Raw genomic sequence first — 13958 nt, 5'->3', positions numbered from 1 at the left:
CCTGACCCAGCTTTGCTGTCCCACCTGCATGAACATTTCGCTCCTGGGGCACATCCTCCCTGCTGATCCTGCAGCTGGCTTGTGTCGAGCACGATTTTCCGCCGCTGCCGAGCTCCGGAGCAATTAGGCTGCAGCCCCCGGCTGCGGCGCGCAAGCTGCGAGCGTGGCTTTGGCTCTCAGCTCGCCCAGATGCCTCGGCGAGGCTCGGATCCCGCTCCCGGTGTCGGGCTGCGCTTGGCGCAGTGTCCCCGGGGCAGTCGCAGTGAGCGGCGTGCCAGGGAGGGGGAGCCGGCGGGGAGAGCAGCGGCTCCTTTGGAGGTCACGGCTGTGCCCGGCTCCCTGCGGTGCCCTGCGGCTCCCTCCTCGGCAGGGCAGGGTCAGCCTCACCCGTGCGGACAGCGGCTCAAGGGCCCGGGCACGGCGCATTCCCCCTTGGCATCCCTGCTGCGGCTGGGAGAAGCTGAGCCCTCCGTGTCACTCGGCTCTGCCGTGCTGGCGGGGCTGATGGTGGCTTTGCAAAGCTCTGAGTAGGCGATTGTGGTTGTCTTCTGTGAGAGCCTGTGTGGCATTTTCACTGGTTAAAACTGGCTTTAGACAGTGCTCCTTGCTTGCTTGCTGTGCTGCTCAGCAGGAGGAGATGGTGAAGGTGACTTAACCCACGGGCATGTGGAATTGTATTTGCTTATTTATGGGTGCAGAGTCCAGGATTTGTATCGATAACTCAAAAAAGTGTATGCTCAGTTATATAGAGGACAGTGTGAACAAAATTAGCCTTGAAAGATGAAAAGCCTAGAGACAGACTGGCTATATCAAGCCCTTGAGGTCATCAATGACTTCAGCTGCTGAGGGTACGGTGTTCCCTGGCAGAATTTTCCAGATAACTGTCATCAGCCATTAGGAAAATCACTGGCTCCTCTGCTCTTCCTCACTATGCTTCTCCAGAGAAACCTGAATGAAGCTGGCTTTATTAAAGGGACACCCTTTTAAGCACCAGCAGGGAAACCTCTGGGGTTTGTACCTTGTGACCAGGTTTGATGAGTACAAGGCATTAATCAGCCTGATAAAATACATCCCTGCATCAGGGCAGGAAGCTGTGGGGTGCTACAAGCAGCTGCCTGGGGAAATACTCAGTCCATGAGTAAACTAAATTTATGCTGCAGAGGAGGGTTGTTCTCATTTTGGAGTAATAAGTTGTCCTTACAGCCACAGCTGTCAACAGATAATTACAGGAACTTCCTCACTCCTCCATGGACATGGCTTATCTGAGCTCGTTATTATACAGATCAAAGCCTATGCAGCAAATTGGTGGCTTTGAAATATCTTCACTGAAAAGTATTTTGTTGGGTTGGTTTGGTTTTCTGGGGTTTTTTTCCTTTTTTTTTTCTTCTTCCTGAGCATTGCTGACAGCCATAAATTTACAAAGTTTGTTAGCTGATACTGGTATTTATATTGAAAAAGAGGTGGAAGAATCAAGAGATGTTTTATTCTTTAAACTTGGCTTTTCTCCTTCATTCAGATTCAAGGACACATCTATAAGCCCTTGCAGGCTGTTGCAGTAGATTTTGTGCTTGGTGTAGCACCATCATTTTAGTTTTATTTTTCAGGTCTGGGGAATGGTTCTTACCGACCTGTTTGGACAGTAAATTCCTGGTGATGTGAAGCAATTCTAGAGCTGTTCTAAAATGCATGTGGCTGTAAGCTGGGGAGGCAAAAAGTCTTTTAAGGATGATGCAGCATTGTGTGAATTCTGTAGTGAGCTGTATGATCATGTGTTTTGCTTCTGAGATATATTTTAGATAAAGCTTTTTTGTTTTCCCCAGAATTTGACACTTTGATCCACAGAAAAGGGTTGTGTGAGCCCTTCAGGTACCCACAGTCCCACAACTCTAGTGTCTGGTCTCAGCTGCTCCGGTAGGACCGGGTTGGTGACCCATGTCTGTTGTGCTGTACTGCTGCATTTGAAATTGGGGAAGAAATGTGACTCAGCATCTGTCTGTTTAGCCCAGGACACGGGGAGAAAGGTGCAGGGCTGATTTTGGAGGTTGGTTAAGCATCCCCAGTTAAACTTCTGGGGAAGGCAGGTCCTACATGAAGCTGGCATCCCATGAGCTGGCAAAGGAGTACCAAACCTTCAGTGAGGCTGTGCTTTGCTTTATCAAAAAGCAAGCTTACTTGGTTCATGGATTACAGTCCAGGGTGGTTATTTGTTGAGTTCAAGCAGTTGTTGGTGTTGGGGATGGAAAATAAGAGTTCCAGACCCTAGATGTCGGGTAGGTCAGATGATGAAAGCTAAAAGCAAGAGAAGGTACTTGGTTGTTTTTATTCATACTGCAAAAAAAAAAAACCCCAAACCAACATTTTAATAAGCTGCTGCTGTGAGCAGGCTTTGTGGTTTTAAATATTCTAATTTATTGTGTTGGTATTTAGAACCCACAAACTAACAAGATTTATTAATTTTGGTAACATGCAGTGGTTTAACTGAGTGCCTCTTCCAGGTTTTGAGGAATGACCTCTACAGAGGGCAAATAATGAGCCAGTGTTTTTCCCATATTTCTCTGATTTATAACATTATACAGAAGGAAGATAGGAATTTATTTCAAAGGGTGTTCTTTTATTTCGTGAGGTATTTGGAACATCCTTGAGTTTGGGTACCATATTCCTATAATTTGGCATCTTGGGATGTGCTCAAAACTTGACATTTACAATTAGCAAGCCTGATTATTATTACTGACTTGGGGAAAAAAATAAATCTTAAATCAAGACAGCTTTTCAGATGTCCTAGTTGCTTAAAGGTGAAGTGGATAATTTGTTTATGGCTGATACTTTGCTTTGGGGGGGATGAGGTGTCTTCAGCCAAGTGCTTTGTGAGGAGACATCTTCCTGAGCCTTCCCAGGCTGTTCACGGGGGGAATTGTGCAGGCAGCGCTTGCTGCTGCTCACCTTGACCAAGGGGGAGTCTGGGTGAAGGATGTGGTATTTGCACAGGCTCAAAAGCTAGCTGATTTTTGGCTTTTCAAAGAAATGGTGGTGACTGATGGCTTGCTTATATAAATATAATAAAAAATTATATGGGTGTTGTGTTTGTAAATATATATATACACTTTACTTATAAATCTGTATAAAAAGAGAAGGAAGTAAAACCCAGCAAGAAAGACAAGCTATTATATCTGAAGAGGAAAATGAAGAAAAAAATTGCAATTATTAGATTAAAGGATTTAGAGCTGCAGGTTAGGATTCTATCTCTTAGCATCCACAGAGTGCAAGTCTCATAACAGAACAGCAGCAGACAAAATTTCCCACCTAAATGAGATTGTCATGTGGATTCATGGGTGGGGTGTATGTCAGTATCTGTAATACAGAGGCCCCTATTGAAAATTTAGCTTCCTGTCAATTTTCTTCTTACCTGTATTAGCAGCAATTTAATTTGACTTTGTCTTCTATAGACAGAGGAAGTAAAAACTGTCTCAGTACTTAATACTGTTTTTTCCTAACTCCTGTGGAGGTTTTCGCTCTGTATGGAGCAACTGAGAGGATTGGTAAAACCTTGGTTTGCATTTCCTTTTGACAATCATCAACTTTTCTGTGCATGTTGGCAAGCTCATGCTTAGGAAGGAGGTTTTTTTGGGTACTTTTTAACAGAATGTTGCCTGTGGGGTAATGCCAGCAAGGTTTTTAATTGGAACCCTGGGTTTGAGGATCCCTCTGCTGCACCTGCTACTCTCTGCAGTGATTTTAATAACCTCTCCTGAAGGGCAAGCTCCTCGTTTTCCACTCCTCCCATTCATTTGAAAGGCAAGGTTGCTTTCCCAGGGTGCTTGCCAGAGGTCTGGTGAGTAATGGATTTTTGCATCAGGCAAGTCCTTGCGTGGCACTTTTGCTGCTTGACCTCTATCTCTGGGTAGAGCATGTTCCCGGAGCTTCACTGGATATGCCTGCAGCTCTAGAGGGAGCTCAGGTATGGGAGCAAAGGCTTTGGGGGACTGCGTTTCCTAACTCTGGTTTGGACTGTGAACTATATTCTTCTTCAAATTTAAATGGACTTGAACTCTCTGTCCCTGTTGGATGCTAAATGGGAAAAAGCAGTCAAGGTGCGGGATAAGAAAATACATTTTGGGCACTGGAAAGCCTTGTCAGGTTTGAAAGACTGGTTTGTTATTTTTTTACACCCTGTGTGTTTTGGAGAAGGCAGATACAGTGTGTGTGTCTATATATGAACATCAAATAATTAGTGAGAAATAAGAAAGGAAAAAGTTGTCTGTATTTCAGCAGGGGCTGAATCTGTGTCTAATACTGAAAAGCATTGTTAGATTAATATGTGGTGACTGCACTTAGTACTGCTTGGGGTTCTGATAGGAAACAGTGGAGATCTTAAGTTTGTTTCCCAGCTGGTAGTAAGTTTCTTTCTTCTTAGCCAGCAAGAAAACAGGGATTTATCTAATGCCACAGTCTGAGTAGGCGTCTTTAATGGGCACAAGGTGTTGTTTTTGGAGTTGGCTTACTCTGTGCCAGTATGAGTTACAAAATATGAGAAAATGGTGTGGACATTGACTGTTTGTATGGTAGCTATCATTAGTAAAGCCCAGGGAAGAGAAGGAACTAACTTGTCTTTAATTCAGAGATAAATGGGGGAGGATCCTGTCTGCATTGGGCGCTGGGTGTCTGCTGTTAATTGCTCCAAGAACTTAATTAAGACGGATGATACGGAAAGGAGCAAGTCCTGATAAAAGGAAAGAGCTGCTTCTGCTTGGTAGCTGTAGTTTTTCAAAGGCAGGACTTCAGTCAGTGGAAAATAACCTTTGGAGCGTGCCCAAGGTGTGCCGGGCGACGCGGAGCCTGCGGAAGCGGCTGGATGTGCCTGGAGTCAGGGAGGCCGACTCCATCCTCTGCCTCGTGCCCTCGGTGTTCGCTGGGTGTGCTGTGTCCTTCGCTGCTCTGAGCAAATAAAAACTCCTGGTTTTGGTTCTAGACTGGCTTAAAAACTCATGGCAAGGAAATACAAGCAACTGTCTTTGCCTGGAGTGGTAGTTTCTTTGAGTTTGCTGTGGAATTATGCGTTTTTATAACTTCTAGCTTATATGATTCTGTTTGTTTTGTGATATAAAGGTTGTCTAAGGGCGTCTGTATGACCTTAGACCACCTGCTCTGATATGCTGTGTTAGCAAAATCTGAAATAAAAATGTGTTAAGACAGAATTTAAACGTGTCATGTGAGAGAAGTACTAATCAGAGGACGGTGGAAAAGTTTGGGCATTCAAAAACATGGTCTTTATACCTTTGAGTCGATTTATCAGTGAGTGACTCCTTTCTAAAGATGGCTTAATGTGGCTTCTTGTTTTAAAATAGATCTGGTTTTGTCTGCTCCATGCAGCATTTTGTAGGAGAAGTTGCATAGGTTGGCTGTGCTCTGCCTTGGGGAAAGGGTGGTTTGCGACCGTGTTGGAAGAACAGGCGTTTGTGCTATGGCACATTTGGATGGAGCAGCTGAACAGGGAAAGCTTCGGATATTACACCCGGTTGTGTTTGTATTTGTGCACTTTGTTTATCTGAAACAAAGCTCAGTATTAGGCACCACTGGTTACTGCCAGCTGGGCCCTCGCTCCCTGCTCACAGCTGTGTGTTGGGCACCGGGGCCTGCGGAGAATGGCTAATTAGAAAACCGGGCAGAACAAAGCCCACACAGTGGGGCTGGCACAATAGCATTCCTGTCTCACATCGGTCAAAAGATGGGGTTTATTTCTTGATTCCTCCCCTCCTCGCTCCTATAGTACAGCACAGATCAATAAGTGCTTCTTCTCCCTAGGCAAGCACTGAGTCCTGTACTATTCCTCCCTAAAGACATGCACAGAGCTTACATGGAAACAAAGCAGAGACCTGGCAGGGGTGGGTGCACTGTTCTAAGCAGAGGTCCTTTAAGTTTTTTATACTTTAGTATGCTTTTTTTCTAATTTTTTAACACAATTTCTGTGGAAATTGTGATCAAAAGAGGTATTAGGTGATACTTGCATTATTTATTCTTCTCTAAACCATTTAAGTGAAAACTTGAATTGGTTGTAGCATGTGTATTAGGTGATCCTTTATTATCAACGTGTATAAAGCTGTAACTGGATGAAACACAAAGCTGAGCTGGAAAATGTCATTGACGATTCAGTTCAGAATGTGAATGTGCTGCATTAGACTTGCCAGGCCTACACTTGTAATGGACATAATGTACACAAGCTTAGTCAGTGTCTGCTCTGATTCTTTATTAGCATTTCTGTTGCAAGTTTTGCTGTCGAGTTCACCAAGGTTTGGGGGTCATAATTCCTTAAGGTTTGATCGCTGGTTTGGAAGGGAAAAAGCCAGACCTCTGTTTCTAAGTCACCACTAGGTTTGTCAAGTTGCCTCAGTTGAAAGAAAACCTGAAAACTTCTTGTATTTGGGGTTGAAGAAGAGGTTTAGGTGCTCTCTTCCACTGGAAGAGAGAGCCATTTCAAGAAGTGCATGTCCTGATATTATATGTCTTAAGTTTTAATTAAATTCTTAATTCTGTGCTCAGTTGGAGCTTGAGCCGGAGTTTGAGGAAGGCACAGAGCTGCTCATCATGTCACAAACTCCCTCCCCTGATATTTTTTTCTGTAGGTTAGACCTCCAGAATGGTCCTTTGCTTGTGTTAAAATCATCCTGAGTTTACAGGAAACCTGAAAATCCTTTCAAGTGGGCAAAAGGAGGTCGCTGTGCTCCAAGCCAGGAGCCGTGAAGTGGTGCCCGATCAGGGAATGCTGATTTTAATGAGGGCAGCTCTAATGACTCATCCTGACTCAGTGCCTTTTCATACAGAGCGTAATTAGATCGCCAGGGCAGAGCATGCTGGAGGTCAAAAGTGTAAGTGGATTTAAGGGGAAGAGAGGGGTGAGTTGATGGGGGATGAACTTGGGTCTCTGAGGCGTTTTTTTTGTGGTTTCCTTGAGGCTGCTGTGGGGGATGTTAGGGCTAATGTGGCACTAGAGAGTGGAAAGGTAGGTAGGAAGGGGACTTGAGGCTGCTGACATTGTAGGCAGACCAAGTTGTTCTGTGGCATCAGTGTGTGCTGTTCCAGTGTTCAGGCTCTGTGAGCATTGCTCCCGGCTTCTCTTTTGTGAACATTAGGAGTGTACATGCAAGAAATAAATGACACACATAGCCACGGACACAGTGCTGCTGGGGTAGGTATTCAGTCCCTTTCAGAGATGTGCCTAGAGCACAGCCTGCTCCTTTATCTGCTCTGGGTATCACAGCTACACCTTGTATACTACACAAAGAACAGGCAAAATACAAGAAAATACTGAGGCTTTGTGCCATGGCCTGGCTAATTGTACCAGGATGTTCAGATGTGCCTTAAAACCAAAGGCCTGGCAATGCCACTCACTTGGATTCAGTTTCACTTGATCTTTTGTTCAGAAATAATGTGCTAAAAAGTTGTCACAGAAATGAGTATAAGTTAAAGGAACCTGAGAATCACAAACTCAGGGTGCTCTAAGAGGATGCAGTGTAAGTTTCCTGTTTGCCATTGCCTCATTTTTACCCAGCTCCCTACATTGGTAGTGATCCCATTGAATCAAGGCTGTGTTAGGCCAGGAATGACGCAGATGTTTGCAGGAAGAACCCTCTTGACAAGTCTGTAGTTGATTTTCTGCAGCCCTTGCACAGTAGTGATGTCCAGCATTCCTCTGGGGAAGCAGATGGGGAAGGGGCTGCAGGTCAGAGGACAGCACCGTGTGAGACATTAATGAAATCTGGGATAGGAAAGAACCTTTCAGTTGATGCCAAAATACAGCAAGCTGAGATGGAACTTTGTGTCTCCCTGAGGTTGGCACTGGGCAGTTTTGACCCTGGGGAATTATGTGCTTTCTTATTTAGCATTCTAAAAGGAAGTCAAAGGATAGCATCAGGTTCCTCTGCTTCTGCTTTGGCCAGGCATCATCCAGCTCTGGTCTGGATATTAAGGTTCTGCTGATACAAACGATTTTATTTTGTATTCCACTTATTTTTTTTTTTATGTAATCCTGTTTAAAATGATGAACAAATCCCGTGCTTTCAGCCTTGATGCTAGGATCTTGCCTTGGCTGTCAAGATTTTAAATTCACCTTTGTCCATGTTATGTTCCACTGAAGCAGTGGGATTACCTTCAAAGGGAAGGATTACAGAGGCTTGGCTGTGAAACCACCAGAGCAGGTTGCTTGGCTGTTCCATAGCCAAATGCAGAAGTCTGTAGGTGACGTAGTTCCTTTTTTTTTTTTTTACATTATTATTCCTCTACATAAAATTCTAAGTACTTAGCAGCTATTTTTTTTCTTATAGCTGGGGGTTTATTGAATGCTGCTTTAGAAATTCCATTACAGGGAAGTATTTCTACCTCCTCTATGCTTCTATAATGAAGTATAATTGTTACTGTGTGAATACATGGGTTTGTGAAGTCTCCCAGAATTTCCCTTTCAGCGCAGAGGAGCAGTGGCTTTGGGAGCCAGTTCTCAGCTAGAACAGGCTCACCTGCTGCAGAAATCATGTCTGGCCAGGGAGAGGTAGTCAAAGGTAGGACCTTCTGATGCCAGGATGATCAAGGATTATTCTCCATCACTTTCCAGGGATCAAATTGGGGCTGAGTAGACCACTCAGTGAATTTTCATCTATGAAAACACAAGTGACACTTGCAATTTATCCAGTTTCCCCACCCATTTCATACCAGACGCCTGGCATTGCTGGGTGCATCCTGTCACACCCTGTATAAGTAGTCTGTCTGGTCTATTTACCCTTTCCCTCTGGTCTGAGGAACATGGCATTGCCAAAGGCCAAACCAACTAAGGCTAAAATGAAGAAAGAAGGAAGCACCTTGAACTTTTTGTCGCCAGGTCCCTTGTCCTGTTCAGCTTTGGCTTTCCAAAATCCATCCCTGCAAGCTCAAGCAGTGCCTGGATATTCCACCCATGCCTGAATCAAGTGTGATGGTTTTCTTTTTTCCCTTTTTATATCTTTGTTTATCTTCCTGACACCTTTTCTGTCACCTCAGCACAGACCTGTTTGAGCTTGGAGGATGTGCTGCTGGAACATGCTCTCCCAAGCCTGTCTTGCTAGGTCTGTGTCTCACAGGATTCTTCCAAGCAGGTCTCTGAAGAGGTTGGAATTAACTTCCTTGAAGTCCTGGAGATGGTGCTGTTGTCTGCCCTGTTGCCTCAGGATCCTGAGCTCCATCTCATGGTTGCTGCAGGCGAGGCTGCCCTCACCTTTGTGTCCCGAGGTCTGACGTGTTTGGGTATTTGGGAGCCAGCTCCAATGCCTCGTTTGTGGCTCCTTGAGCACCTCTGTTGGGGAAGTGTCAGCAAGAAAGCTGACTCCTGAAACCTCCTGGAGTGTGCCTCTCTGGCTGGCTGAGTGCCCCATGAACACCAGGGCCTGAGAATTTTGGGATTTCCAGAATGGTTTGTCCTAGAGCCCGCAGAAAGTTCTTTACTCTTCAGCTTTAAACAGCTGATGGGAAAGACTTCAAGATGTGTAACTATGGAAGCACTGCAGTGACTATATGTGATGACATTTGCAGTGTGCCTTAGGTCCTGAAGTAAGATTCAAGGACGAGCTTTAAATAAATCACAGAACCACTTTGGGAACTTTGGTGTCAGGAGTTCAGCCCCTCATAAATGATTCAGCTTTGAGGCAGGTCAGAGCCACTTCCCCTCTTTTGCCTTCTCCCTCTCCCTTCACATGAATAAAAAAATAAAAAAAGAGTGCGCCGGGAAAGGGCCATCTGTGGATTTTAAAGAAAATGGGTAATCTTTTTTGCTTAATAGCAGAGAGTGGTGCACAACCCCCAGTGCAATGTGGAAGAATGGAGAGATGTGCTGGGTTTTGTGCTGGGATACGATAGCACGGAGTTACTCCGTTGCTGTCTGCCCTCCTATTTATTGCCGGGACAAGAGGCACATTGTGAGCGCGGCGCTTCATTTTCTCTTTGCTCATTTCCTATTGCTGCACTGGCCTCGAGCAGGCTTGTGCTTCAACTTGATGAGACCAGAGTTAAACAATATCCTGAGAAACAGAAGATATTCTTCATCTGATTGATATGTCAGTGGCAGAGTTGGGGTTTTTTTGTTGGTTTCCAATGCTAACAGTGGTTTTCAGGAAAACACAGAATTTAAATCTGTGCTTTCAAAAGTAAAGGGTGCTCTTTACTCCTTGATCTGTAGAAACTTGACAGTGTCTTTAGAAGCTCTGGCTTCCTTCGAGTTGTGTTTATTTCTTTTCCATAAATGAAAGCAAAGCAAGGCTTTTAAAGCACTCACTTGGCTAAAGGCTGGGAATGACACAGATGAGTCCCGGGCTTCATTCACACTTCTCCTGAGCAGGACTTCCAAGCTGGTACTATGAGATGCATGTGTTTATGCTTTGCTGAGTTAAAATGCAGCCTGTTAACTTGGGAATGTGTGCCAACTGATCAGTTAAGGAGGGACAAATTGTTTTAAGCCGCTGGTGGTTAATTCTGGACCTAAAACAAACAGGGAAGGGTTTTGCTGTTCCTGGACTCTGAATCCTGAGCCATTGTTCTCGGTGACTCCAGGAATGTTTGGGATTTGTGGAACTTTGCTTCTGAAGCAGCCAAGGCGCCTCCAACTGCTCTTCCTAAGCCGTGTTTGCTCGCTGTTGCTGTGCTTTGCCTGTGCAGTGTTCAGCGTGAACTTTGTTTTCCGCAGGACCTCCAGGCGTGGGTGAACGGCGCTCACGAGAACGGCTTTGTCCTCGTCTCCTTCGGCGCTGGGGTCAAGTACCTGTCGGAAGACATCGCCAATAAGTTGGCACACGCCCTGGCAAGGCTGCCCCAGAGGGTTATCTGGAGGTAAGGGCAGTGTTGGAGGAGCTTGGGGTGGTTTGGAGCAGCCTTGTTTCCCCCTGGAGATGCAGAAGATGGAATGGAGCCTGCCTGGGTGGCACAGACCGTGTGATGCTCTGGAAAAACACTTGGCATGAAAATGTTGCAATATCCTCCTAACGAGGAGAGGCAGTGATTGTCGTGGCAGAGTAAGGTGTGGGTTCATACCCTTGGAAAGTCTGGGAACAGTGAGAGGTTCAGAACATTTGGGATACACTGACACTATTTTTGATGAAGGAGCTACCCCAGGGCTCAAAAATGAATCCTGATGATCAAAAATCCCTGTTCTCTTTCTTCTTGCCCTTTTCCCTCAGTTTTTTAGGCCCCTTTTCCTCTTCCATGTGTAAACACAGGCTTTCCTTATTCATTTTCCCACTTGCTTGTCCTTCTGTGAGAAACTGAAGGAAGAGAAATTTTCAGGAGTCAGAATCAGTAAAGAAGTGTTCTCAGTTTTAAAAACGTCTTGAATAGTGTTCTCAACTCCGTGTAAAAATCCCCAAACTGTTTAGTCAGCTCTGCTTCATGTCAAGCATTGCTGATGTAATTTGGTGGAGTTCATGTGAACATTTTATTTTCAGATACTCAGTGTCTTACACCTCAAAAGGGTGTCTCAAGACCCTGCCACACCCTTGGAGTTGTATGAACAGTCTTGGTGGCTTGTTCCCCACAATTTTTTAGGGAATGTCCTCACTGCTGCATGTACTTTGAGGATTAAATCCTGCGAATGAACGGGAAAAACAGGAATTTTTCAGGCTGTGGCGCAGGATCTGTGGTTGTGAAGGTAACATCAGTTTTTGTTTGGAGTGGAGACATTGTTGTGGATCCCACAACACTGCTTGGCTTCTAATTAATAATTGGAAGTTATCTTAGTGCTTTTCTGCTGTCCTTTTACTATGTTTTCACTGGATTGTCTCTTTAGGAAGCATCCCCTTTTGGAAGAAAATAAATAGGTTTTTTTCTTGAGGATAGCTTTTTTTAATGCCAACCCAACAATTCCATTTAAAGCCTTCTATTAAAATTTGGGTGTTTATATATCAATCAGATGGAACTTGGAGTTCTTTGGGGATTTGGGGTTTGGTTTTGTTCCTCAGATCCTGAACCTGTATGTTGGACAGAAAAGTGGTGAGTACTGCTTGGCAGTCTTCATGTCACAATGCCAAATTTTGGGGGTTTTTTTGCAGCTCTTTATGCCCTTCTGGTTAGGGAGGACAAACCAGTAACATAAATAATTGATTTTATTGAACTAGGATAAATAATGTAGGCTTTTTTTGACAGACACAAGTACAAGCCTGTTGCAAAGGTGCATGTCTTGCTTACTTGGGAGTGTGTAGCTGATTCTTTGGGAAGTTGCAGTTCCAGTCCTCTCCAATGAACCAATCAGCTCAATCCTTTAGTGGTTACTTTGGAGGGTTTGATAACTGTTTCCATTTCATGTTACTGGTTTAGGTTTTCAGGAAACAGACCGAGGAATTTAGGCAACAATACCAAGCTGATCGAATGGTTACCACAAAATGACCTCCTTGGTGAGTATCTGCTTCCATTGTTTCTTGCTTATTCTCACTTGAGTTCAGTTTGTTCTTTCAGAAATACTCTACTGAATTAGCCGTGATTATCAGACCAGGATAATTTCTGTCACGGAGCAAGGATGTTAAATTAGGATCTGAGGAGAGAATTGAACACCCCTCTGTGAATTGTCTTTCCCTGATGCGAGTTTCATGTTTTCCTTAAGTTCAAACACTGTTCAAGGAGGGGTCATGAAACTGAGCATCAGAATAAGTTTTAGGAGTCTGTAAATACTGCTTTTTAAATACAAGGAAGCTCTGCCAGAACTTGGGCATGTGTTGCAAGCCGATAACCCTTCTGTTGAACCGAGGTGCTGCAGGTTCTTGGGGGAAAATAAAACTTGATAGTTTATTTTTTTCTTGTCCCTATCAGGGGGTACCTGATGTATCTGTTTGTGGGAGACCTGGATGTGTGTGTGTTCCCAAAAGAGCTCCAATGGGAGCTGATGAGTGCATTAAACATCTGTGTGTGTGTGTGTGAGCCAGAGAATTTCCCACAACGTAGTGATTAGGCAGGTGTCTCCTAAAGCAGGTAGATTTGTTTTGGTTACAGGATTGCTCTGAGGAAGGCTGCTTTTTCCATCACATGAGGCTGTTGCTGTGATTGTCAGGCCTTGCTAACCTCAAGTAAGGGCACGTGAAGCTTTAGGAGTGTGATATGGGTTGTCCTGCCATTAAGAAAGTTAATTCTGTGCAAAACCGCGCTCAGGGGTACTGCTGAACCTGCTGGAGTCAACGCCTGCAGCTGCTCAGGAGCAGGCAGTACTTAATAATTACTCCATTAATCACTTTACATGCCTCATACAAATGAGAATTTTCTTTGCTTTGGCTGCTCTCTCTCTTTCTCTGTGTGTAAGGAAATGATTTAATGCGTGAGGAATTTCAGCAGAGTGGGTTAAGGCAGGACTTCAGAACAAGCTGCAGTCCTTTTTACCAGCCGGAGTTGCAGCCGTAGAAGAGTGGTGATAAATTTTTTGTACCCAGGTGTTTGGGTAGCTTAATACAAAGGAGGCAGGAGTGCATTTTGTAACCTTGATGCCCCTTGTGGTTGCAGGTCACTCTAACATTAAAGCTTTCCTCAGCCACGGAGGCTTGAACAGCATTTTCGAAACCATGTACCACGGGGTCCCAGTGGTGGGCATTCCCCTCTTTGGAGACCACTACGATACCATGACCCGTGTGCAGGCCAAAGGCATGGGAATACTGCTCAACTGGAAGACCATGACTGAGAGCGAGCTGTACGAAGCCCTAGTCAAAGTTATTAATGACCCCAGGTATGGAATGAGCAAGTGTTTGTGCATGAGTGTGGATATGAAGCCCTAGTGCAGCGGGGAAAAGAAACCTGTGTTTTGTTATTTGTGCCTACACTTGAGGCAGGTCGGGGTGTTTGTCCCGTTTCTCAGGATTACCCAACAGCTGAGGTTTCTGTGTGGGTGCTGGGCTCGTTGTTCGGCACCAAAACTCAATTGTCTCACTTGCCCTAGGTAGCAGTTGCCATGTGGAGGGCACAGAGGTTAGGGAAAC

General features: G+C 44.8%; 1 protein-coding gene across 10 annotated transcripts in view; it reads left to right on the top strand.

The window, feature by feature from the left end:
* Positions 1-13958, top strand: part of UGT8 (UDP glycosyltransferase 8) — a 34996-nt gene that overhangs the window by 17908 nt on the left and 3130 nt on the right. For all 10 annotated transcript variants that reach the window (XM_086888145.1, XM_086888149.1, XM_086888144.1 and 7 more), the window contains 3 exons: positions 10697-10839; positions 12319-12395; positions 13489-13708. In XM_086888145.1, coding sequence (XP_086744271.1) covers positions 10697-10839; positions 12319-12395; positions 13489-13708 — 440 coding nt within the window. The remainder of the gene's footprint in view (positions 1-10696; positions 10840-12318; positions 12396-13488; positions 13709-13958) is intronic.

The sequence above is a fragment of the Cyanistes caeruleus genome, chromosome 5 (assembly GCF_971803275.1).
Source record: "Cyanistes caeruleus chromosome 5, bCyaCae1.hap1.1, whole genome shotgun sequence".
Classification (NCBI taxonomy): domain Eukaryota; kingdom Metazoa; phylum Chordata; class Aves; order Passeriformes; family Paridae; genus Cyanistes; species Cyanistes caeruleus.
The sequence above is the reverse complement of the archived record's forward strand: the minus strand, read 5'-3'. Positions and strand labels throughout refer to the sequence as shown.